The sequence below is a fragment of the Mesoplodon bidens genome (genome assembly GCF_964165515.1).
Source record: "Mesoplodon bidens genome assembly, chromosome: 11".
Lineage (NCBI taxonomy): Eukaryota > Metazoa > Chordata > Mammalia > Artiodactyla > Ziphiidae > Mesoplodon > Mesoplodon bidens.
The window spans coordinates 57,493,206-57,518,351 of record NC_138167.1 but is presented as its reverse complement, the minus strand read 5'-3'; the positions used below and the strand labels follow the sequence as shown (position 1 = coordinate 57,518,351).

The following is a 25,146-nucleotide window of genomic DNA, read 5'->3' as shown; positions in this document are numbered from 1 at the left end:
GCCATGCAGCTGACCCCTGGTCCTCCTAGTACAGTCACTCTGGGAGAAGCTAGCCATTATGTAAGAAGTCCAATTATCCTGAGACTTCTATGCTGGAGAGGTCAGGTGTAGGTGCCGGTTGACAGCCCCAGCTGAGCTCCCAGTCAACAGTCAGTACCAACTGTCAACTTTGCAAGTGAGCCATCTTAGACATCCAGCCCAGCTTACCTCCAGCTGTAACCAAACTGCATGAGAAACCCCAGACAAGAGCTTCCCATTGGAGTCCTTCCCAAACGTAGGACCCCCAAACTGTAAGCAGAGTAAAGTGGTTGTCTTCATTCTCTAAATTTGGTGGTAATTTGCTACACAGCAATAGTACCTGGAATAAGTTTCTTTCTTTTTTTTCTCCCTTGGCCGTGCTGTGCAGCTGGTGGGATCCTAGCTCCCCGATCAGGGATCGAACCTGGGCCCTTGGCAGTGAGAGCACGGAGCCCTAACCACCGGACCACCAGGGAATTCCCTGGAATACGTTTCTTATGGAGTCAGAGAATTGTGAGTGTCATGGTAATACCATAAGAAAGCGAGAAAAATAGGAGGCAATCATCAGAGAATTGGAGGCTTAAAATCAAGATTCAGGAGGTGGTGAAGTTACTGGTTATGACAGTATTCCCAACAAGGTGTGGCTCTTAAGCTTTTCTTTCTTTAAAAAAATATTTATTTATTTATTTTGGCTGCGCCTGGCCTTAGCTGCAGCACACAGGGTCTTCACTGCGGCATGTGAACTCTTTAGTTATGGCGTGCGGGATCTAGTTCCCTGACCAGGCATCAAACCCCAGCCCCCTGCACTATGGGCACAGAGTCCTACCCACTGGGCCACAAGGGAAGTCCCTCTCAAGCTTTTCATTTTTCAGTTTTAGCTACTGGCATTTTTATTTTGTTTGTGATTTTGGCGCTATGTGAGTAGAGTAAAAGATAGAAGGTTTGCATTTATTTATTTTCTAATCTATGAGAAAATTGTCAGAAAGTATCCTCTGACGTTTTAGGATTCATCTGTCATGAGGATTGCTGAGAGTGTGTTGCTATTTCAATTTTCCCACGTAAGTCCAGTCGATTTTGTGTTTTGTACTAGGTGTACCATTAGTGGATCATAGACCGTCAGACTTGATCAGGAGTCAAGGGTGTTGGATGGGTCACTTATGTGGATGTCCAAGTTAATCGGTTTGATGACAAGACTCGGGATAGAAAGGAAATCTGGGAAGTCTGGGTCACAACTCTTTGTGAGTCCAGCCCGGATCAGCACTCCTTGGGCAGCTGCCTCTGCCCAGCACTGATCAGCGCCCGTCGGGGAAACAGCTCCTCCAGTCCCAGTCAGCACGTTTTAGGGAGAAATCTCCGTGGGCCCAATCAGCACCCTTTGTGGGACAGCTCCGACCAGCCCTGATCAGCACCCAGACGTGGACAGCTCCTCCAGCCCTAGTCCACGCGCCGCCCAGTCTCAGTCTGAATCACTCAGAGCCAGGCTTGGGACCCCAGCTCTTCTGTTCTGATTCCTTGGGACGTCAGCGCAGCTCCTGGGGCTGCACCCACCACTCCACCAGGCCCCGTCCCACCCCACACCCCAAAGTCAGTTAATTAGAGGTCTGCGGACCGACTTCCCCACAGCAAGTTCCTCATTTAAGCTCTCACCATACGAACGGATCCCCCATCCCCACGAGTCCGCTTCTCACCTGCCCCCACCCCAAAAAAACCAAACCGCAGCCCCATTCTCCCCCAACCCGAGCCTCTTAGTCAAACCATCTTGTCTCCTCCAACCAGCTTCCCCGCCGTCCCCTTCGCCCTCCTCCCGGGTCCGCCCTCCTCCCCTCCCCCCGGATCCTCCCTCCTCCCAGGTCCTCCCCTCCTCCCCTCCCCCCCCCGGCTCGCGCTGCCGCGGTGTCCTGGCGTCGAGGTGTGCTGGCGGCGGGGTGTCGCAGGGCGTGTCACGAGGTGACTTGGGGCGGGCTGAGGGCGGGCGGGAGGGAGCGACGAAGGGCGTGCGGGGCTGTCGCTCCGAGCACCCCTCCCCCGCCGCAGTCGGCGGACCTTTCCCCGGAGAAGATGGCGGATCGGGCGGAGATGTTTTCTCTTTCCACCTTTCACTCGCTGTCGCCGCCAGGCTGCAGGTACGCACTTGGGCGCCCCGGGCCTCGGCAGGCCCTTCCCTTCGTACAGCACCCGCTCTGACCCAGTCCCCAGACTTCTCCGACCCGACCCTGCCACCCACCCCCCCGCCGCTTTTGGGGGCCCAAGCCCCAGACCCCACTCTGGTCCTGAGGCCCGTGGTTCCTGCGCCTCATCCCCACCCCTCGGTTCCGCGTCTCTCCATTTTTGTTCTTCCCTTATGCCCGTCCTCCAGCCCCAGTGACCGCCCCCAACCCCAAAGTCCTGCTGGGATCCAGTGCTGCACCCAGCCTGAACAGCCGACCCCTCCAAGGTGGAGGTCCTCCAAGGTGGAGGTCCTCAGAGGTCGTGGGCGGAGCCTCTGAGGGGTGGGCTGCCTGGGCAGGATGCTAAGCACGCACTCTGTGCTTGGCAGTGTCCTTTTGGCCTTGTTGGGCCTCTGGTGGAAGCCCGGCCTGGTCTCTAGGGCTCTGGGAGGGAGAGAGCTGAAATCAAGCCTGGGGCCTGGGGGAAGGGACTAGGGTGGGGAGAGGGCTGGACCTCTGGGTGTAGGCCTGCCTTCCGCAGGAGTGGGGGACAAACTGGCCGGATTCTGCTCCCGGAACAGGCTTGACCCCTCCCCCTCCTCCTGCTGCTGCAGCTTCAGCTCCCCCTCCCCCTTCTCCGCTCAGCCTGACTCCCCTGAGGCTGAGCCTGTGACCCAGAGGGGCCTGGAGCTGAGGGTAGAGGGGGGAGAGGCTGCTGGCTCCTTGCGGAAGGAGGGCCGGGAGGAGGGTTTGGGGGACAGGTGCCTCTTCTGGGCTGGTCGTGGCTCAGATTGAGGGGGAAATCCGTTGGAGAGCAGAGTTTGAGGCCCAAGATAATGGCAGGATGCAGGTCTGGGAATTGGGGGCTCTGGAGATCACGGGGCCTAGGAGCTGGGGAGGGGGGTCTCCCTTGGCCCCTCCTTAGGACCGGTTCCCAGCCAGCGAGTCCAGGGTTGGTGGCTCTCTCAGGAGCCCTGTCCTTGCTCTCCTCTCCAGGCCTCCACAGGACATAAGCCTGGAAGAATTTGATGATGAAGATCTGTCTGAGATCACCGATGACTGTGGTCTGGGCCTCAGCTACGACTCGGACCACTGCGAGAAGGTGGGGAAGGGGCTGGGGGCAGAGAACTCTCTCAAGGGAGAGTCTCGCTTAGGTTATGCTTAGCAGTCTTGGGGGCTTTAGGGTGGGTCTAAGCTCAGCCTTGCAACAAGAAATCCTCTGATTGACCCCTCTCCCTTGGCCTCTCGACCTGGAGTCTTCCTTGATATCAGACCTCTCTTTTTCTAACAGAGGTCCACTGAGGACCTTCCCCATCAGTCCTCACTTGACCCCCACCAGCGGGCTAGCTTGGGGGAGGGGAGATGTGTCTATGCTTTGGTGCCTCTGTGCTCAGCTCACTTCCCAGAAAGATCTAACCCCTTCCAGCTGCCATCTCACCTCATCTCCTCCTTTGCCCTTTCCCCACCTCTCAAGTCTCCATCTGTCTGCCTCATGCCTCCACCCCTGAAGTCTCCCCCTGCCCATCTCCTCCTCGCCATCTCTTTACGTTTTTGTTTTCATTCAAGAACATTTCTGAGCAACTCCCATGTGGCAAGTGCTGGGGGCTTCCAGGTGCCTGGGAAGAGAGCAAGACAGGTGTGGCTCTTGCCCTCAGGAGCTTATAACCTAGTAGGGGAGAAAGACATGTGAGAGGCAGTGGCTGCCTGAGTGTCAACGGCTGGATTCCAATGAGGGGACAGAAGGTGCAACGATGGGAACCCACCCAAGACTGAGGCCATCAGGGAGATTTTCCAGTGGAAATGGCGCACAACCGTGCCCTTAGGGAGGACTAGAAGGAACTGGCAGATGAGGGAGGTATGAGGGAATGGAGGAGAGGCATTGCTGGCAAGGGATTAGTGGGTCAGAGGCCCTGAGGTTGGTGAAGCCTGGTGCTGGCTGTCTTTGCTTCATGCATTCATTTGATATTTACTGAGCTTTTACTGTGGGCCCGGTCCTGTTCTCGGTTTGGGGTGGGCTGTACCAGTGTCCAGTATGGGCACGGCCCTGTCCTGGTGGGGCTTGCAGCTTGGTAGGGGAGACAGACCCGAAACTCTACAGTAACTATGAGTTGTGTTAAAATGCTATGAAGGGGGCTTCCCTGGTGGCGCAGTGGTTGAGAGTCCGCCTGCCGATGCAGGGGACACGGGTTCGTGCCCCAGTCCGGGAGGATCCCACATGCCGCGGAGCGGCTGGGCCCGTGAGCCATGGCCACTGAGCCTGCGCGTCCGGAGCCTGTGCTTCGCAATGGGAGAGGCTGCAACAATGAGAGGCCCGCGTACCGCAAAAAAAAAAAAAAAAAAATTGCTATGAAGGAAAAGTGCTGGTGTCAAAGGTGATGGGGTTTGAGGGTGAGATGAGGCTGGCAGGTGGGCCGGGGCCACTTTGAGTCTCTCTGTCACCCAGACTGAGGAGTGTGGGCTCTTACTTACCAGGAGCTCTAGGGATCCTTATGTATCTTAAGCAGATTTTTTTTTTTTTTTTTTTTTTTTTTTTTTTTGCGGTATGCGGGCCTCTCACTGTTGTGGCCTCTCCCGCTGTGGAGCACAGGCTCCGGACGCGCAGGCCCAGCGGCCATGGCCCACGGGCCCAGCCGCTCCGCGGCATATGGGATCCTCCCGGACCGGGGCACGAACCCGTATCCCCTGCATCGGCAGGCGGACTCTCAACCACTGCGCCACCAGGGAGGCCCTTAAGCAGATTTTTAAAAGAGCGGCTCTGTCGGTGGAGGGCAGGGTGAACTGGAGGGAGGCTTCTGTCCCCTGACTTATAGCTTCCTGCCTTCCCCTTTCCTGGCGCCTGGGACCCCAAGTCACTGGCCCACACTGGCCCAGCTCTGCCCTGCCCTTCTTTCCTGCAGGACAGCCTTTCCCTGGGGCGTTCGGAGCAGCCGCACCCCATCTGCTCCTTCCAGGATGACTTCCAGGAGTTTGAGATGATCGATGACAATGAAGAGGAGGAGGACGACGAGGAGGAAGAGGAAGAGGACGAGGAGGAGGAGGAGGAAGCAGAAGGGGAGGGCAAGGAGGGAGGAGGCCCTGGCTCAGAGGCCCGGGCTCGGGATCCCCTGATCCCCTCCCCCTCCCTAGAGGAGCCCCACAAGCACCGGCCCACCACGCTCCACCTGACAACGCTGGGAGCCCAGGTGAGCGAGCAGCCAGACCCACAGCTATCCGTGGTTCCCAGCATCTGGGACTGGGCCCCGCGGCAGCCTGTCCCCCCACCTACCCTTGAGAGCTGGGGCCCCTCCTCAGCGCTGCTCTCCTCCCCCTGCCCCTTCCCTCCCCCCCAGGACTCCCTGAACAACAACGGAGGGTTTGCTCCAGGGCCTCCAGCCTCCAGGCAGGGAACAGTGCTGTGCCCACCCGCCCAGGAGCCCCTCAGAGGTGAGCTGGGCGGCGGTGGGCGGGGGTATGCCGGAGGCGAGGGAGGGAGGAGTGGGGGAGGTGGGCTGGCTGACCCAACCCCGTGCTCCGCAGAGCCGCCCGCCCCCCTCCCACCCACGGACCGAAGCCCCTGCGGGGCGCAGTCACCTGTGCACCCGGGTTGCGACTCTGAAGGCAACCAGCCCGCAGGGCCCCTGGAGTCAGGTGGGGCCTCGCCCTCCTCGGATCCGGGCATCGAAGCCGACCTGGGGAGCGGCTCCAGCGGAGGCCGCGGGGGTCGGCGCAGCAGCCAGGAGCTGTCGTCGCCGGGCTCCGACTGCGAGGACGCGGGTGGCGCGCGCCTGGGGCGCATGATTTCGTCCATCTCAGAGACAGAGCTGGAGCGGAGCAGCGACGACGGTGGCAGCAGCAGCGGCCGCTCCTCGCACCTCACCAACTCCATCGAGGAGGCCTCGTCGCCGGCCTCGGAGCCCGAGCCCGAGCCGCCGTGCGAGCCCCCGCGCCGCCCCGCCTTCCTGCCCGTGGGCCCCGATGACACCAACAGTGAGTACGAGTCAGGGTCCGAGTCCGAGCCGGACCTCAGCGAGGACGCCGACTCGCCCTGGCTGCTCAGCAACCTCGTGAGCCGCATGATCTCCGAGGGCTCCTCGCCCATCCGCTGCCCGGGCCAGTGCCTGTCTCCCGCGCCGCGTCCTGACGGGGAGTGTGTGTCGCCCGCCGGCGCGGCCCCCGAGGCGGCGGCGGGGCCGGACGTGGAGCTGGTGGACATGGAGACGCTGTGTGGGCCGCCGCCCCCCGAGCCCTCCGCCCCCCGGCCTGGCCCCGCGCAGCCCGGGCCCTGCCTCTTCCTCAGCAACCCCACGCGCGACACCATCACGCCCCTGTGGGCCGCTCCGGGTCGCCCTGCCCGCCCCGGCAGCGCCTGCTCTGCTGCCTGCTCGGAAGAGGACGACGAGGATGAAGAGGAGGAGGACGAAGCTGAGCCCGGGGCAGGGCCCCCCGGGGGCCGGGGCACGGGCCCCGCGGCGCTGGACGCCTCGCTGGTTTACGATGCAGTCAAGTACACTCTGGTGGTGGACGAGCACACGCAGCTGGAGCTGGTGAGCTTGCAGCGCTGCGCGGGCCTGGGTGATGACAGCGAGGACAGTGGTGGCGAAGCCAGCGAGGAAGAGGCGGGAGCCGCACTGCTGGGCTGTGATCAGGGCCCCGGGGATGCTTCCCCGGACAGCCCTGACCTCACCTTCTCCAAGAAGTTCCTCAATGTCTTTGTCAACAGCACCTCTCGATCTTCCAGTGAGTGGGAGGTGGGGAAAGGGGGTGGTCCCGGGGGAACAGCCTGGCTCCTTGGCCCCAGGGCCCACGCAGAGCCCCGGACTGCCCAGGATAGCCTGAGGGTCTGCAGGTTTTCAGGACTGGGCTTTGCCCTCTTACCCAGCACCTGGGCCTGGGGCTTCCCCCAGGCCCCCATAGGGTGGGGAGTTGCGTGGGGAAGGCTACTCTGTCTGCAGCCCCCGGTGAGCTACTTCTCCCTCCCTCCGTGACTGAGGACAACCCACACCAGACTGTTGAGAGGAGGGGAACGTCTCTTCCTGCCCCTCCCCTGAGCCTTTGTCTCTTTGGTTTCTGTCTCTCAGGCACCGAGTCCTTCGGCCTTTTTTCCTGCCTGGTGAATGGGGAGGAGAGAGAGCAAACCCATCGGGCTGTCTTCAGGTACAGCCTCTCCCCCTCGCTGCTAGTGGCGCTCCACCTGAGTCTACAGACACTATGGGACACTGGTGGACACAGCCCAGCCATTCCTGCCCCTGCCCCAGTGACCTCCTACCTCTGACCTGACCTCAGGTTCATTCCCCGCCATCCTGACGAGCTTGAGCTGGATGTGGACGACCCGGTCCTGGTGGAGGCCGAGGAGGATGACTTCTGGTTCCGTGGCTTCAACATGCGCACGGGGGAGCGTGGCGTCTTCCCTGCCTTCTATGCCCACGCGGTGCCTGGCCCGGCCAAGGACCTGCTGGGTGAGGCCCCTTCCCCAAGGGGCGTCTTGTCACCCCAGACCCTCTCTTGCTCACCTGACCTAGGCCCCTTGTGATCTCCCAGGGAGCAAGCGGGGTCCCTGCTGGGTGGAGCGCTTTGACGTGCAGTTCCTGGGCTCCGTGGAGGTGCCCTGTCACCAGGGCAATGGCATCCTGTGTGCAGCCATGCAGAAGGTCAGTCTGGAAGTGGGGGCCCCTAAGCCCTGCAGGCTGGCACAGCCCTTGGAGGCCCCAGGCCTCCGCCCTCTTCCACACAGGGTTCCAGGATGCTTGGGGGCCTCAGGGCCCAGGCCCCCCCAGCCCCGATTCAGGGGCCTGGCAGACAGGCCTCGGGTAGCGCTCGGCAGCTGTTCCCCGTCACCTTCCCGCCGGCCCCTCCCCGCCTTCAGCCCATCCTATTCGTGTCTGAAAATCAAGACCAGCTCTCACAGACCCTTCCCTGGAAGTCATTTGCTCACTCGTTATTCACTCAGTGGACACTCGGTGAGGGCCGGCCCATCTGCTGGGCCTGCGGACGAGCGGGAGGGCAGCAGGGGCGCAGCACGGCTCTGCGCCTGAGAGCGCGCGTCCAGCTCACGAGACGGGCAGTGAGCAGGCCGGGGTTGGTGGGGCCGTAGTCCTGGGGAGGGGCGGAAGGCAGACGAGGCAGGCTGTCCTGAGGCCGAGGAGAGGTCAAGGCCATGCTCACATCTTCCCGAATCGCTGTCGGGAGTCTTCAAACCTAATCGACAACGTCCCACCAGGAGGGAGAGATACCCTCGTAGGCCCTGGAGACCCTTTTCTCCCCTCACTTCTGCAGATCGCCACTGCCCGGAAACTGACCGTCCACCTGCGTCCTCCTGCCTCCTGTGACCTTGAGATTTCTCTTCGGGGGGTCAAGCTGAGTCTAAGTGGAGGACCCGAGGTGGGGTGTGGGGGCCTGAGGCACAGGGGACGGTGGGAGGGGTGAGGCAAGGGGGTCAGACAGGCGCGTCCAGCAGGGGCGGCCGGAGTGGCCCTGGCCGCTCTGTCTAACGTGGCCCTCTCCTGCCACCTCTCCTCTAGTTCCAGCACTGCAGCCACTTCTTCCAGATGAAGAACATCTCGTTCTGCGGCTGCCACCCCCGCAACAGCTGGTAGGAGACTCACCCATCCCCTGGTCCCCTCAGACCCTGAGGGCTGCCCATTCACCATCCCACCCACTCACCCACACCCACTTGGCTCCAGGAGTTGAGTCCCCACATGGCGCCCACTCTGTTCTGGGCCCAGGACACCTGAATCAGACAGGCTCCCATCTGGTCTGGGTAGGGCGACAGACACACAGACAAGCGAGTGCTCGAAGCGCTCGTGGGGCTCTGATGGACGTCTGTGTGGGGCTCCAGTGAGCAGACCTGCAGGGAGGCGGGCGCATTCTCCTGGGACTTAGAGGGGCGACTGAAGACCACTCTACAAACCTTGAAAGGCAAGTGGGTGACATGGTGGATCTTCTTGGCAGGGAGCCAGCTGAGCCAGGGCTGTGGGCAAGGGGCACTGGGGGCTCTTTGGGGGCAGCTGGGTAAGGCTGGAGGGACACTAAGAGCACCTGTGTCTTTCTGACTATGCCAGGGAGCTTATACTTAATCCCATTGGCAATGGGGTCATGGGGTGACACAGTCAGGTTGACGGGCTGCCTCTGGCTGCTGTGCAGAGTGGAAGGACACAAGTGCTGCTGGCAGGAGACCAGGTGGCTGCTGAGGTTATGCAGGTGCTGTGACCTAGTGGCATTTGGGAGGTGGGCGGGCAGGACCTGAGTTGATTGGATGTAGAGGCTGACCTGGAGAGAGAATCAAGGGTGACCTGGGTGTTGAGCAGTCAGTAACCCACACACCAAGAGAAGAGGCATGGAGTGAATGGGCCGGACAGGCTGGCGATGCAGTATTCAATCCAGAGGCAGTGAGGGTGAAGTGGCCGTTGCTACATGGTCTGGAATGTGGAAGGGAGACGTGGGGGGAGGTATGTTCGGAGCAGGTAGATAACTTCGGCTACGGGGCAAACAAGATAGCCAGGCAGAGAGAGAAGAGACGGGAGCGAAAGAGAAGCGTAACCAGCGGATGGAAGGCTACAGCCTTCCTGCCCAGCCGGCCTCCTGCGCGCGGGATGCCAGTGCCCTAGATGAAGCGACAGGAGGAGCTAACCTGCGACGCAGGCAGAGCCAAGCAGAGGCTCAGAAGGGCCCAGTGGTATCTTAGGAAGCAGGTCCTCAGGAGAGGCAGGATGTGGGAAGGACACACTGCTGCTGGGGCTGAGGCTTGTGACAGATACTGAGGCTGTCATGTGTGTCACCTGGACACTTGTGGTAAGAGTGAGGGGCGCTCTGCCTGCTGGCTGGGCGATGGTGTCCACCCTCAGCCGGGTCATAGCCCAGTTGGGCTGCTTCTCCTTTGAGAGGGAGATGGTTTGATGGGGTCACAGTTTCGATGCTGCCCTGAGGGGTGGAGGGCTGGGGTGGAGGGCCAGGGCTCAGAACAGGCGGCGGGCAGATCTGGCGCCATGAGGACCAGTGTGCACGTTGGCCCACACGGACGGTGGGCTGAGGGTGGACACCCGAGAGAGGAAGGACAGCAGAGGGAAACTGTGGGTGCCACAGGCTCAGGTGTCCAGGCCAGACGCTGCCCCAGATGCAGTTCTGTGGCCAGGAGTGGACCGAGGAGGTGCTGTCCTGGCCCAGATTTCCTGGTACGTGTTACTGCAGAACTCAGCCCAGTCCACACAGTGAGGGGGCACGAGGAGACAGTGTCAGGCATCTCGCTGTGAAGCGGGCTGGATTAGGCATGTGCTGGATGCACTGTGTCCGGGTAAGGTGGGAGCGTGTGGCGTGTGAGATCACAGGCGGTTGAGAGCGCTCCCGGGGCGCCACACACTGGCTGTGTGTCCGACGCCCTCTGTGCCTTAGCGCCCTCATCTAGAGACCCACCGCGCAGGGCCATTGTGAGGGTTATGGGAGTTAATGATATAAAGAGCTTGTTTAGGACGATGCCTGGCACCCCCCCATGAATTGTGATCATCTGAGCGTGGCATTCAAGACAAGGCTGTGATGTGTTTGTGGTCCACGTGAGCACGTTGTCCCAGCCGTGATGCTGTTGTGTGGATTCCCACCTGGTGGAACCACAAAACCCTAATGCCACCCGACGTGGACTGGATCGGCCACAGCTGGGGGGGTCTCAACCCTCCTGCTGCAGGATTCTGGCAGTTCCTCCCTCTGGACAATAATTTTTATTAATGTCTTGATGAGAAGAAGGGCAGATTCAGGAAAGGCATACATGGAACAGAGCTTGGGGCGGCCGAGCCAGGGTACAAGCTCCTTCAGGAAGACTGTTTTACACATCGGGGCCCGCGTCAAACCCCACATCAGAGCCCGGAAAACAGCTGTGGGTTTGCAGGACCAGAGGTGGGACTGGGCCAGCTCAGGGTGTCAGGTGACGTGACAAGGAAGAGTCAGCTGAGATGCGGGGCCCAGAAGACGGGGAGGCCTTGCTCTGTGGTCCAGGGGCAGGCTTTGGGTGGGGGGCCACAGAGGCAGGTGGCACTGTCTCGGGAGAAGGAAGATGCAGCGGGACACCCTTGTTGTGGACAGATTAGCATAGATCGCTAACTCCTCACAGATGCCCAGCGCTGTGCTTGGACGGGGACCCAGAAAGGGGCCTGGAATCTTGAAATCAAATGCCGCACACATTCCCCAGCCCCACACGCCCTCCCTGAGCCCTCTGTTCCTGCCTCTTCTCCCCGATCCCTGGGGGCTGAGGGGTGGACCCGTGCCCTGACGTCCCCGTGTGCTCACCGCCACTCTCCCCGCAGCTATTTTGGCTTCATCACCAAACACCCGCTGCTGAGCCGTTTTGCCTGCCACGTTTTCGTCTCCCAGGAGTCGATGAGGCCCGTGGCCCAGAGTGTGGGGTGAGTGGGTCCGGAGGGTGGGTCGCAAGATTAGGGTTGGGCCAGTGTGGAGTGACCGCTGGGACTGGGGTGGGGATGCGGAACCGGTGCAGCAGCGGTGCCCGGGGGGGGGGTGAGCAGGCTGGGAAGAGGGAGGGAGATGACGTTTGGGGAGACAGGGGAGGGGAAGGGAGGGCAGGCCAGGTGACGGTGGTGGTGGAGGGTTGGGAAGTTGGTGGGCAGAATGCTTGGGGCAGGAGCGTGGAGGGGAGTCCTGGGCGTGGGAACGGCACGGGCACACTGACCACGGGGCTGGCGGGAGGAAGGCAGCATTGAGGCTGGACCGTAAGGAAAAGGGTCCGGGCCACGAGGGCTGAGGGGTGCAGCGGGGGGCGGCGTGGGCAGGCTCAGGTGGGCGGCCCCGGGAGCCTGGGGCTGAGGCTGCTCTCTCCCCAGCCGCGCCTTCCTGGAGTACTACCAGCAGCACCTGGAGTACGCCTGCCCCACAGAGGACATCTACCTGGAGTAGCCACCCGCCGCTCTCCTGATCCGGGGCGGCCGGGGCTGGGGGCGTCTCATGCGGCCACCTTGGCTTTGGCAAGGACTGGACTGGGGGCACGTGGGACCTGACATCTGGCGAGTCTCCGGGCTGTGCTGGGAACTCTCCTCCTTGCTCCCCAGGGGCTGCTGAAGAGTGGAGCCTGCACCTTCGCTACCCCTGATCTGTTCTCTCTGTGTCACCCTGGTCTGCCCTTGGCCTCCCTCCTCTCTCCTCCTGTCTGTCTCTGCTCCTCTGTGCCTGCAAACTGTTGCCCTCTGCTCTTTACTTTGGGGTCAGAATTGGGAGGGGCGTGTGGAGGAAGCTCCCAGGTGATCCCCTCTTGCTCTTCCCATGTGATTTATAAAGGAATTTTAATTTTTATAGTGAATATCAAGGGATCATCCCATCCTCACCATAGGGACAAAAAGAGGGACCCCCCCATAGTGCCCCACGAGGAGCTCAGGGGTAAGCAGGGAGGGGTTCCCCAGTAGGGCCCTAGGGAGACTAGGAGTCGTGGTCACCCCAAGCCCCAGACGCTGCTAGGAGGAGGGTGCCCTGGCCCAGGTCCCGGCCACACCAGCATCCGCTACGCCGCTGCAAACACTCCCCGCAGTCCAGCACCTCAATAAACTCTCTGCTTGGTGTGACCTTGGCTATTTCTGGGGTGGGGGGGAGCAGATAAGGGGCCAGGGGCCCAGGCATTGTCCATGGCCGTGGGGACCGAGACCCCAGGGTGATGGAATCAGGAGAAGTTTCACCCCTTCAGTGCGCTCTGAAATCACGCCGGTGTCCCTGTGCGGCGCGCGGGGTGTGCTCCCCAAATACACGTGCTTGGTCAGCGAGGAAGCTGAGGCCAGAGAGGAAGGTCACGCAACGTGTGTCCTTTCCACCTGCACTGGAGCGCCGGGCTGGGAAGTGTGTGCGTGCTTATGAGTGTGCCCGCACGCTTGTGAGTGTGTATGTGAGACAGGGCAGGCGTCAGTCTGCTCAGATGTTAAGATTCGTGTTTTAAAAATTCTCCACAGAAAGCCAAGAGAAAAGAGGTGACTGTCACATGCCCTAGGTGATTACAGATGGTACCTCCTGGAGAAAGGGCTTCCCTGGCCCCCTGGCCCTGGTGAGCCCCAGCTCCCAGCTGCTGAGGTCAGCATGGTGGTCAGTGCCTTTCTGAGGGTGGGCCTGCCCCCCGCCCTAACCCCCTGAGCCCAGGATGAGAGCAGCACCAGGAAGACAACAGGTGAAGGTTAAGAAATGAGAGAGAAAGGCCAGTGTAGCCATTCACTCCATGAAGGTTGAAAACCACTGTCTATAGAAATCACACACCTCTACTCAAATTAAGGGCAGCCGGCAAACAGAACGTAGTCACGGGTTAGGAATCAGTAAATGACCACCCTTCAGCATTTGGGTAGCCCCGGCGCAGGCCAGGGCCCCCGACCCTGCAAGAAGACCGACCCAACAGAACATCTACGAGAAAACTTTCCTACTAATTACAGTTGAACGAGGCAGAGAACCTCTGGACACGCACCTCTGCCCCTCAGCCTGGGGGTGTGACTCTCAGGTCCCTGTGGCTGCACCCCGCCTGCTGTTCCCTTCACTCTCTGCCAGGTGGAAATTCGACCCCCCATCTCAGGGAAGCCTCCATCTGCCCGGCCCCCGCTCCACCCTTGTTGGGCTCAGTCCCTCCCTCCGACTCGTCTCCTCATGTCTCTGTATCCATACCTTTCCCTTCCTGCGGAGGCCCTTTGGGACAGCAGCCAGACGCGCTTGGGCGTCCTTCACCTGGAACAGCTTCCTGTCTGTAGGGCCGTTCCCACACCTGTCCACCTTCCTTCCACCTCTGGTCTCCTTTCCTGCACCGGCCTGGGCACCTTCCTTCACCTCCCCAGCTGTTCCTTCTCGGGGCTGGTTCGTGGTCTGCCCCGGCTCAGCTGTGCTCCAGACCCCACCCTGGCTCTGTCCTGGGTCCCCTCACTGGCTTCCTCTCTCCCGCGGCCTCGGTGCCTTCCCTGTGCTGAGGGCCCCAGAGTCCTGCCCCCCGGCAGACCGCGTGGTTCAGCTCTGTGCTGCGCCTTAACTCGCCAACCCCAGCGCCCTCCAGGAGCTCTGCTTCTGCCAGTCACAGGCCAGGCGCCTGGTGGGGTTCAGTAAACGCGGGATCCTAACCAGGGCTCTGAGGTGCAGAGACACAGAACTCCGGGTGGGAGCCACGGACACTACAAACTGACGTGAGCCTCTTCCCCATGTGCCCCATTCTATATTCTGTGCTTTGTGTCTCTTCCAGTTGCCTGAGCAGGAGGCCTGGAGGCACCCTAGACTGCCCCTGCTGTCAGCGTCACCCCCGACCACCCCAAACCTGCCCCTCCGCCTCCCCGCCTCCGCCTGGATCTTTGTGCGTCAAGCAGCCTCTTCTAGCCTCCCACCTCCACCTGTGTCTGCAATCCACCAGCTCCTGCAACCAGACCCGGTTGTTTAAACAGAAACCTGAGCAGGCCACTCTCCCTCTTAACTCTGCTGTGGCTCCCTGTGCGACCTCAGCCTGCCCTGTCGCTGCCCCTCTCCAGCCCCTCTTCCCTCCACCCCTTTATTTCCACCCTTGACACTGAGCTTCCTGTGGGCCTGCACTGCCTTTTTCTGCATGCGGCTGGGTGACCTCCTATCCTCCTGGACGCAGGGGGACCCTGGGCAGAGGCTACCAACTGTGAGTCTGCTAATGCCCCATCCTCCCAGAGCCTGGCACACGTGCTGGGGGCCCTCAGAGCCCTGAGTGGTGAGTGAGTAAGCGTCCAATGCCAGGACTGTGCCTTCTGGAAATCCAGCCAAGGAGAGCATCCTAAATGAAAAGCTTTGTATTGTACATGTTCTTGTTTAAAATGTTGAAAACATAAAAAAAAATCTAAATATTGACCAGTACGGTTAACTGAATTAAGGTATATGTACCTAATTGGAATAGTGGGCTGGTATGAAAAAAGTGTGCTTACAAACATTTAGTAATAATACAGAAATATTTGTTATGCTATTAAGGAAAAATAAATATGCAGAATCTACACTAGAAACTACACTGAAAAAGAGTGAAAGAAAACACAAAGACTGCAGTCATTGTCGCCAGAGGTGGGGCTGACAGTTTCTCTTCCTTTTTTTCTCTGCAATGAACATGTCTTAATTGTTTCAGGCATTATATGTTGCTATTAGGGACCCCCGAATGCAAATAGAAACACCCACAGAAAACTAAAAAAAAGTACAGGTATATTCATTAAATCCAAACACAGGGACTTCCCTGGTGGTCCAGTGGTAAAGAATCCACCTTACAATGCAGGGAACGCGGGTTTGATCCCTGGTCAGGGAACTAAGATCCCCCATACCGCAGGGCAACTAAGCCCGGGAGCCACAACTACTGAGCTCGTGCTCCTCAACTAGGGAGGCTGCGTGCCGCAAACCACAGAACCCCCACGCCCTGGAGCCTGCACGCCACAACTAGAGAGAAAAACCCGCACGCCACAACTAGAGAGAAGCCTGCACATGACAATGAAAGAGCCCACGTGCCTCAACGAAGATCCCGTGTGCCGCAACTAAGACCTGATGCAGCCAAAAGTAAATAAATAATAAATACATCTAAAAAAGAACAAAAAAACCCCAAACATAAAAAGTTATTTTGGCCACAGTGGAAATACCCATCTCATAGGATTCGGTGAGTTCAGCTGTCAGGCCAAGAGGAGGACTCCCATGAGTGTATCTTTTCAACTTAAAGACGATTGCTAATATTTTGGTGTATTTTTTTTTTCCAGTTTCCTTCCTATATATGAGTTTTATTTTATTTTGTTTGAGGCCAGAAAGAGATTGGGAGAATCAAGGAATAATTTAGGACAAAAAGATTAATAAGGCAAACGGGCTTCCCTGGTGGCACAGTGGTTGAGAGTCCGCCGATGCAGGGGACACGGGTTCGTGCCCCGGTCCGGGATGATCCCACATGCCGCGGAGCGGCTGGGCCTGTGAGCCATGGCCGCTGAGCCTGCGCGTCCGGAGCCTGTGCTCCACAACGGGAGAGGCCACAACAGTGAGAGGCCCGCGTACAACAAAAACGAAACAAAACAAACAAAAAAAAGATTAAGGCAAAGTAGCTAAGACCATTATAAAATAAAGAATGGTGGTCTCAGCTCAGATTCTAGTTATGAAACTGCTGACCAAGAAATTCATGATTTAAAATGTTTGAGTGGCAAGAAAAGGAGAAAAACATAATCATAGATTCAAAAATACAATCAGTAAGGTAAAAAAAAATACATGTACACCCTGGATTTTATATTCTGCATGTCAAGAGCACCCTTCTTTTTGGATGTCACTGGGAATGTTTCAACAGTGGTTTGTGTGATAGGTGGGACGCAGAGCATTCAGCTCTAAGAGAAATGCCCAGGGAGACAGTCTAATAGATCAGGGCGTTTCTTGTGCCGCAGGAGGCCTGGACATCGAGAACAGCAGGCTCCTTCCCTTGGTCCTGTGTCCTAAGTGTGTGGTCTTTGCCCTCATGACTGCCTGAGGGCTGCTGTATCTCTGGGCATTGTGCTCAGTTCCATGCAAGAGGAATACAAGGGCAGAGGGGCAGGCAGCTGGTTTTGTAAAAGCCCCACTGTGTGCTGTAGTGAGGAGAGGGCACGAGTGAGGTAGGGAGGGAGCGAAAGCCAGTGTAAGGCCCATCCTTAAGGCTGGGTGCCCGTCTGAGAAGCCTAAGAGTTCTTCCCTGAACCATACACCCAAAGGATGGGAAGCAGGAACTTACCTGCTGGCTCCTGGCCCCCACTGGTTGAGAGCCACCCGGGAGCGTGCACCCCTTGCCCTTTAGAGCAGCTTGTTTGCGGGCTGAGAGCAGAGAGAAGAAGCAAGCCCTCTCAGGACTGCCCGGCCAGTTGCAGCAAAGGTCAGAAGACCCGCCCAGGCTGCAGATCCTTTAAAGCTGAGCAGCCACCCTGACATTCCCAAAAGAAGCACAGAGAGTAAAACCCACCCAGGGGGCTCAAGGTATCCCTCCAACCAAGGGTGAGGGTGTTGGGGAAGTAAATGGCACCCCCAAAGAGGGACTTTTAAGGAACATTGCCTTGGTGCTGAGCAGAGCAACGGTACCAGGCCCCCCATCCCTGAGACAGCCGCCCTGAGACGGCCTCACCTGGTCTGCAGGTGTGGCGGGATGTGTGAAGGTGTGAGGTGCGTGTGGGATGGGAGTTGATGCACGCATAGGGTCTCTCCCGAAGTGTGCCCCCCACACCTGGCTCACGTTTTACGGAATTAGCATACACCCAGCATACAGGCCCTGTCTCACGTCCTGGTTCCTGTCCTGTGGCAGCACCCACATAATCCAAAGTCAGCTGCACCGAGTGCCACGCCCTCTCCCCTGTGAGTGAAGTACAGCTTTGCAGGGAGGAGGATAAAACAATGCAGCCCTAAAAGCTGCCTCAGCCATCATCTGGGTTGATGACAAAAGGACAACTTTATTTTTGTTTCTTATTTCCTTTGTGCAGATTTGGAGCAGACAAGAGTGGCCAGCCCCTGGCATCTACCTGACTGGGGGTGGGGGTGCCTGGCGCCCCACCTCTGAAGAAGTGGCTCACCACACTCAGCCCGCAGACAGACCGGAACCCTGTAGAGCGGGAGCCCCTGTGCTTCCCTGGGGCGTTCTGCATGAGGTCATCGGGCAAGGAGCCTGACGACCCAGTGAGGTGTCTGCAGCCTTGCTCTCCCCACGGGGAGGTGGGAGGAGTCAGCAGCCTCAGTGCCACCAGCCACCAGGACCTCGCCCCGTCCTCCCTCAGGGACTCCCCCCACCCCACCCCCCCTTAAGTGACTGGACTGTCCTCACAGGAGGAAGTGTCTCAGGGCGGGTGACTTGTCAAGTCATGGGTGGCGAAGCAAAGGGAGAGGGTCATGCTGTTTATTAGGGCACATGTCCCTGTGGCCACAGGGCAGGGTGGGCACAGGTGGACCCCAGGGCTCTGCCGCAGTGTCTCCAGGAGGCAGTGGCCCGTCCTCCACTGCAAACACTCAGCACGTTACACTGACCCTGTCTGTGGCAGCGCCGTCACCCTGGATGGCAGGGACCACGGCCCATTCCTCACCACTGGCCCACGTTTGCTGGGATGAGGAGGGTGGGGTTAGTAGTTAATTTTCTTCTGTGGTTGCAGCCAACCTATAGACACTGACTCTGGGTAACTTAGCCAAAAGGGAATTTATTGGGAGGGTGCTGGGGACTCCCGGGTGGAAAAGAAGGCACAAAAAGGGGCCCTGCAGAGGGCCCGTGGGCAGCTCGGGCCCAGGGTGTGGGGAGCTACCGAGGAGGATGCGGCTCGTGCTGGAGGCTGGCACGCCTCTGCCCCCAGGGCTGCGACCGCCTGAGGGGAGGTCTTCACACGAAGGGGCCAAGGAGCTGGGGCCACAAATAGATGCCCTCGTCCCTCTGTTACCGCCCTGCCTACACCAGGCCTGGGGTCAAGGAGCTGGCAGGACTCTGCAGACATCCCACAGGCAGTGTCCAGCCGTGATGAGGGTCGAGTTCAACACCCACAGGTAAGATGTGGGCTTCACAGTCAGGTCACGGGGGGAGGAGGGGCGTGTCCGGGCATCTCTTCTTCCCTTCTGAGGGAAACCACAGCACCCACAGCACAATGTTCTGTTCCTTCCAGACACACGTAGCTCCTTCCAGAGGATGCTGGGCTCCCTGAGGAAGCCACTCGGTGGGCGTGGATGGTCTCAGGCTCACAGGAAAAGGGCCGCTTTTCAAATCAACAGCAGCAGGGAAGGGACATCGCAGACAGCATTTGGGGCTGTGCGTGTGTGTATGAATATGCGTGAGTGTGTGCATGTCTGTGTCGAGCGTGCAGGCCCGTGTGCGGGCACGTGTGCACGAACGTGGGAGAGCGCGTGCGCATACCGGTGCCTCGACAAAGAGGGCGCATCGCACTAAAGCAGCTAAAGTGATGAGAAAGAAGCTTTTCTGCTCTCAAAGCATCACAGCGAGACCAAAAGTGGAGGGGGAGGGGGAGAGCCTTGCGTTCAGAGGGTGAACACCTGTCAGGTCTCAGCGGACCAGGAAGCAGCCCTAACTGGTTCAATCATTTCCCGCACCCTGCCCTGCCCCGCAGTTGCGCTTTTGTGGCACCAAGCTCTCTTCCTTTGTGGTATTTACTACGGTTAAATTTTTTTCTTCCAGTTTTCTCGAGATACAGTTGACACAATCACGATTAATATTTTATTTCTACTGAAGTATAAAATATACATGGCATCATAAAGGGCACTCTACACACTCAAGTGTGTAGCTCAAGTGCATTACACATATGTGTGCACCACGTTTCCACCACCCCCAGTCAAGACAGAGAACTTCTGTAGCACCTGATGGTTCCCGATCGCTGTTCCCAGGCAATACCCACACCCCGAAACCTGGGAAGCTGGGTTTCTCCCACGCTGAACTCCACTGGGTCTGAGTGTGCAGGGGTGATGTTCATCTCCCTTGCTAGACATTAAGCACCACAGGAGCAGGGGGATCTGTGCCCCGGCCCTAAGCACAGCCCTGGGTGGTAAGTAAAGGTCTGTGGAACTAATAAAGTGATGCTCACCACCCAGCTGGGCAGCAGACCTGGACAAGGCGCCTGCAGGTTATGCCTGGGTGCTGGCATTCATTTATTCTTGCTGGAGTGTTTGATCTTTGGATGTGATACAGAGATGATGCACCTGCTTCCATTCCTCTCTGTTCTCATCCTGAAACCAAGGCACCTCGAGGTGACTGCAGGCCCCCTAGGAGAGAAGCTGCAGGCTGCAGGGGGTGGGCATGCCCAGACCACACGTGCACGTGGGCCCTCCTTTTGTCAGCGTCAGTGGCTGAAGGGGCCCCCAAGGAAACCACTGCCCTATGGGGGCAGCTCCAAGATACAGCAGGATTTGGGGCATGGTTCATGCAGCCCCCAAACCAGACTAGAAGTGATGGGAGAGTCACATGGAGAACACAGGAGGGGCCTCAGCACGCGGTATCTGACACCACAGGCTCACTCAGGAGGACCCCTGCACACATACACATGCCCTCTACACGTCCCGTTCACATGTCATTCCAGCAAGACTTTCAGCTGCAAGTAATAGACAAGCCAGCAGCACTTGGCTTAAATAGGCTGGTTTATTTTCTTACATTGTGAGCTCTGGAGGTACATGGCTGGAGACACTCGTTTAGCAGGTGCACGATGTCTGGTCAGGGCCAGTGATGCTGCAGCACTGTCCTCACCACCCCTGGAGGATGAGTGGTGCGGAAGACCCCGGGGTTCCAGGAGACTGCCCCTGACCTTTCACTGACCAGGACCCTTGGTCACACGCCTCTCTTGGACCAATCACTGGATTGTGATTGGCTCAGACTGGCTACTACCCTCCTGGGACTAGGAGAGCCTGTACCTCAGAAGTCACAGGGCCTCTGCCCACCAATGAAAAAGCGAGGACCATTAGTAGGAGGGGGATGGCTGTTTGGTCTACCATGAGGACAGGACACCCACTTGGGGTCCTGAGCACCCAGACAGCACTCTTCTTACTCAACCAATGCTGAGGGAGCATGAGGGGTGTGACAGCCGCTCTAGGAGCATGTGGCCCTGGATCGGTACGCACACAGGGGACCCCAGGAGGGCTACATGCCACCACGCAGATGCCAGCGGGTGGGCAGGCAGGGGGCCCCTCTGCAGAGAAGATGCCAGAGTCAAAAATGAGCATCTTGCCCTGATGATGGGTAACCCGGCCAGCTGCCAGGGCTGACGGACGAGGGCTGTGGGGTGGGGCATGGTGGGCCACTCCAAGGAGTCTGGGTTCTATTCTGAGCATGATAGGAAGCCTGCGGTTTTGAGCACAAATGGAGCCAAACCTGCTTGTTTTTAAGAGATCACTTTGCCGGTGGGGAATGGCTCTCATGGGGGCAGAGGCAAAGCCAGGAGACTGGAAATGTGTGTGCAGGTAGGAAACGCAGAGTTTTGGAAGGGGCATTAGGGGGCCGAAGGGAAGCCTCTGGAGCTGCTGACGTGCCTTCCTCAGAGCTGGCAGGGCTCCCCAGCCCACTTCATCACGTAGACCGTGTAACCCCTCACCCTCCTTCAGACAGGTTTCTAACAGCCAGGGCGGTCCAGTTCCTGTGCTTCTTCCCCGGGGAAAACCTGACTCTTATGGGCACTCCGCGTCTTCGGGGTCTGCTGTCCGCCAAGCCCTCGCCCCCTCCTCACCCCGTCCCGGCACATAAAAGCACCTAGTGTTGCCCCTGTGAAGAGGTGTGCCCACACTCACCACCACGCTTGTCTGCACTGACAAAAGCAATCACCAGGGGGAGGGGGGCAGCTTCCGGAGCCAACCTCTCACTGGCTGGGTGACCTCAGACAAGTTGCTGGACCTCTCCACACCTCAGGTTCCTCATTTATAATGGGCAGAACACGTAGCTCAGGGCTATCACAAGGATCATGTGAATTATCTCACCTACAAGTGTCAGCTGGTGTTAGCATTCTCAGGTACAAACCACCTCTACACACCCACAGCACAGCAATGAACCATCACATGCCTGGGTGGGGCGAGGGGCGTGGGGCTGGCCTCCGCCTATGCTCTCAGGGCTGGAGCTCAGGGCAGTGGCAGCAGGATGGCCTGGGGGTGCAGCTGGGCTGACAGCAGACCTGCAGGGCAGGGTCCTCGCCCCGGGCTATCTGGCTGGGGCTGAAGGTCACGGCAGCATCAAACTGGGCCTTGAGCAGCTGAAGTTGCTTCAGCGCCTGCAGCGCCTCTGGGGCGACCTCAGCCACACCCCCCAGAAGGTTGTAGTTCTCACCAGGGTCCTCAGACAGGTCAAAGAGCAGTGGGGGCTCATGGGCAGTCAGAGGACTAGAGGCATGGCAGGCAGGGTCCGCAGTGGTGTCACTGTGGACAGAGCCTGGGGAGGGGGGCACAACTGTGTACAGGGCAAGGGGGGGTGTAGGCTCTGGGGCTACGAGGGGTGGGCAGGGCTGGGGGAGAGGAAGTTACCCTGGGTGAAGAAGTGTGCCTTGTACTTTCCGCTTCGCACAGCAAAGACCCCTCGGACCTCGTCTGGGTAGGCCGGGTAGAAGAAGAGGGTCTGCCGGGGGCTCTGGGGGCAAAGTCAGGGGTCTGCACATACCCAGAGCCTCAGCTCTGCGTTGGGCCCTGGATGTGCAGTGGCTCCCTGCCCACCTGAGAGCCCCAGGGGTGGCACCACTTGGACACTGCTCAACAGAGGGTCTGGCTGGTCCCAGGGACTTCAGTTGCTGCCCATACTCACTCCCGGGGAGGGTAAGTTGGGGGGGCCCGGCAGGGGTTGGGGGAGCTGGGGTCATGAGGTCACGGGCCCTACCTTGCCTGTGCCCAGCAGCAGGGGGCTGAGGTCAACGCCATCCAAGGTGACATTGGGCAGTGGGGCCCCTGCCAAGGCTGCCAAGGTGGGCAGTAGGTCCAGGGAGCTGGCTAGCTCGTGGGTCACACCTGTGGGTAGAGGGCTGTACAGTCACTCCATTTGTGATCAGGGTTGGGGAGATGGGGCCAAGAGTCCAGGAGGAGAAGGCCTGAAGACTGACCGGGAGCAATGTGGCCTGGCCAGAAGGCCAAGGCAGGCTCTCGGACGCCCCCCTCGAAAGTGGTTCCCTTTCCGCATCGCAGGAGGCCAGAGCAGCCGCCATGGGACATCCGCATCGTCTCAGGTCTGGAACACACGAGAGGTTATCTGCGATGAGGGGCCCAGGGTCTCTGGCCTGCCCCAGTGACCCCAGCCCCAGACTTCTAAGTTACACATTTTGTCCAGAAACGGCCAGCATGTGCCTGTCTGCTCCCTGTCCTACTCGTGGCCCCCAAGCCTCCCACACACATGCACCTGGTGTCACCACATATGGCCAGCATCTCCCGAGACTCCCTTATCCCACTACGTCCTCGGCCAGCAGTCAAGATGGGAAGATCCCAGGGCCCTGTGAGGGATCGACCAGCATCCTCTGCCCCCTGCCAGAGTACCCGTTGTCTGCAGTGAAGAAGACCAGTGTCTCTCCGAGCAGCCCCAGGTCCGCCACAGCCGTCATCAGGGCCCCCACAGCCGCATCCAGCTCCATCAGGGAGTCCCCAAACGGCCCTCGGCCTGAGCGCCCCGAAAAGCTCTGCCCACTGAACTGTGGATAGTGGGTGTGCTGGGGATGGAGACTGGAGTTAGCAGCAGGTAGGGGTCACGGGCAGCCCTGGGCTGGGGGGGGCCACGATCACTCACGTGGGAGGCGTAGTACAGGAAGAACGGGCGGCCCTGGCGCTGGGCATCAGCCATGAGGTCACGGGCGAAGGCCACGTAGCGGGCCTCAAGTCCAGGAAGCCAAGGGGGCTGTGCCTCCACCGATAGGTTGGCCAACAGAGGGACAGGGACCAGGCCCTGGTCACAGCCGCCATCACAGGGGGTGGCCGGCGGGAAGCAGGTCAGGTTCTGGCAAGGGCCCTGGGGGAGCAGCTCCTTCAGAGGTCTGGGCTGTGGGCTGGGGCTGTAGGGTCAAGGGGAAGGACCTCTGTGGTTCCTACCTGGTCATGGGAGTATGGGATGCCCAGGAATCGATGGAAGCCATGGTGGGGGGGCAGAAAGGCCCCCTCAGGCCCTACCCCAAGGTGCCATTTGCCAGCTATCCCTGTGAGGTAGCCTCGGGCAGCCAGGACCTCAGCCAGGGTCACCTCCTCCAGGGGCAGGCCCCCTCGGGAGCTGGGCTCCAGAACGCCAGGGTATAGCCCCATCCGAACTGGGAGTCGGCCGGTCAGGAGGGCAGCCCTATAGGACAAGTCAGAGTCCGTGAGACAGAGCAAAAGTGACTGAGACGAACAGAAGGAGAAGGGAAGAGAGAGGACAAAAACAAAGAGACACGAACTGCTCCATAGAGACATAGAGACCCTCTTGCTCCCTCTGCAACCCAGAGTGAATCTGGGAGGAACTGGATGGGCAGGGGTGGGCATCTGGGGTGAGGGCTCCCGGTCTCCTTGCTCACCGGGAGGGTGTGCACAGAGACACAGGCACGTAGAAGTCCGTGAACCGCAGACCCCCTGAGGCCAGCTGGTCCAGATTGGGGGTGGTGGAACTGGGATGTCCATAGGAGCCCAGGTCCCCATAGCCCAGGTCATCAGCAAAGACCAGCAGAATGTTAGGTGGGCTGGTAGCAGCCAGGCCAGCAGCCAAGGCCACAGCGAGGGTCCACAGAGCCAGCATGGCACACGGCAGACAGGCCTGTAACAAGGGACCCTTGGGAGAGAAGGCAAACTGGTTCCAGAAAGCTCTATCCCCAAACCCCAGACCCAAGGCATTACCCTCCCCTGATACCCCAGACCCAGGCACTAACTTCTGAGACCTCAGACCCAGGCACTACCCTCCCCTGAGACCTCAGACCTAGGCACTACCCTCCCCTGAGACCCCAGACACAAATACTCCCCCGCCTGAGACAACTCCTTTCCTGAAGTCCCAGCGAACTCCGCACCCTGAGACCCTTGACCTCAACAGAACACAGGAGCCCGTAGCCTGGGATCTAACTCCCTGGAGACCCTCAAGTGCCAGGACACCTTTAGATTCTTAGGCGGAGATCTGACCCTCTTCACGTAAAGGTCCCGGCCCAGGCTCGTGATCAGGGGCAGAAGTCCCAGGACACTGACCCGCGGGGGCCCGCGAAGCGGGACGAACGCAATTCACGGCCGAGGAGGGACGAACGCGGAACAGTGGGCAGCAGTGCCCTCTGCTGGCTCTTCCGCCTGGCCCGGTCCCGCCCCCGGCCCGCCCTGCGACCCGCCCCCTGACCCCGTGACTTCCGCGCCCTCCCCCAGAGGCGGGGCGCAGGGCCAGGCAGGGGGCGCCAGGCCCGGCGGGTGTGGCGAGGCCTTTTCCGACCGGGGTTGGGGCGGGGTTGCGGTCCTGCGGCGGGGGGCGTCCTGCGCGCGGGGGCGGCGCGGTCGTTCGCGCGCGCTCGGACCCGGTTTGCGCCCCGAGGCAGTCGGCGCCAGGTGCGGGGCGGCGGGGGGGGGGTGCTCGCAAGCGGGCTGCCGGCGTTCGCGCTCGGCGCGCGGTGTGTTCCTTAAGGGGCCTGAACCGGGAGAGTGT

The 25,146-nt window shown here is 59.6% G+C and overlaps 2 protein-coding genes across 3 annotated transcripts; one reads left to right on the top strand and one right to left on the bottom strand.

The window, feature by feature from the left end:
• Positions 1-1,852: 1,852 nt before the first annotated feature.
• Positions 1,853-12,681, top strand: MAPK8IP2 (mitogen-activated protein kinase 8 interacting protein 2). Its single transcript, XM_081248807.1, has 12 exons — positions 1,853-2,141; positions 3,162-3,267; positions 5,063-5,347; positions 5,495-5,588; positions 5,682-6,881; positions 7,223-7,298; positions 7,428-7,600; positions 7,683-7,792; positions 8,418-8,522; positions 8,663-8,733; positions 11,432-11,530; positions 11,966-12,681. Exons 1-12 carry the CDS (start codon positions 2,077-2,079, stop codon positions 12,036-12,038), a joined length of 2,457 nt encoding a protein of 818 aa, XP_081104933.1. The 5' UTR covers positions 1,853-2,076; the 3' UTR covers positions 12,039-12,681.
• A 7,493-nt stretch (positions 12,682-20,174) lies between these two features.
• On the bottom strand, positions 20,175-24,790 carry ARSA (arylsulfatase A). 2 transcript variants are annotated; one of them, XM_081248644.1, is made up of 9 exons: positions 24,705-24,790; positions 24,050-24,300; positions 23,595-23,835; positions 23,296-23,514; positions 23,049-23,218; positions 22,622-22,746; positions 22,402-22,529; positions 22,056-22,158; positions 20,175-21,963 (listed from the first exon to the last, which is right to left on the bottom strand). In XM_081248644.1, exons 2-9 carry the CDS (start codon positions 24,265-24,267, stop codon positions 21,644-21,646), a joined length of 1,524 nt encoding a protein of 507 aa, XP_081104770.1. In that variant the 5' UTR covers positions 24,268-24,300; positions 24,705-24,790; the 3' UTR covers positions 20,175-21,643. The 2 variants fall into 2 exon arrangements, with proteins under 2 accessions (XP_081104770.1, XP_081104769.1); XM_081248643.1 differs by having other exon boundaries at positions 24,615-24,779.
• Between the last annotated feature and the right edge of the window lie 356 nt (positions 24,791-25,146).

Coding starts and splice junctions, on each gene's coding strand:
- ARSA (XM_081248644.1), bottom strand. CDS start 24,267: ATGCTGGCTCTGTGGACCCTCGCTGTGGCCTTGGCTGCTGGCCTGGCT. Junction 23,219..23,295: donor TCCTGTACTACGCCTCCCAC/GTGAGTGATCGT, acceptor CTCCATCCCCAG/CACACCCACTATCCACAGTT. Junction 22,747..23,048: donor TTCTTCACTGCAGACAACGG/GTACTCTGGCAG, acceptor CGTGTGTTCCAG/ACCTGAGACGATGCGGATGT.
- MAPK8IP2 (XM_081248807.1), top strand. CDS start 2,077: ATGGCGGATCGGGCGGAGATGTTTTCTCTTTCCACCTTTCACTCGCTG. Junction 5,589..5,681: donor CGCCCAGGAGCCCCTCAGAG/GTGAGCTGGGCG, acceptor CGTGCTCCGCAG/AGCCGCCCGCCCCCCTCCCA. Junction 11,531..11,965: donor CCCGTGGCCCAGAGTGTGGG/GTGAGTGGGTCC, acceptor CTCTCTCCCCAG/CCGCGCCTTCCTGGAGTACT.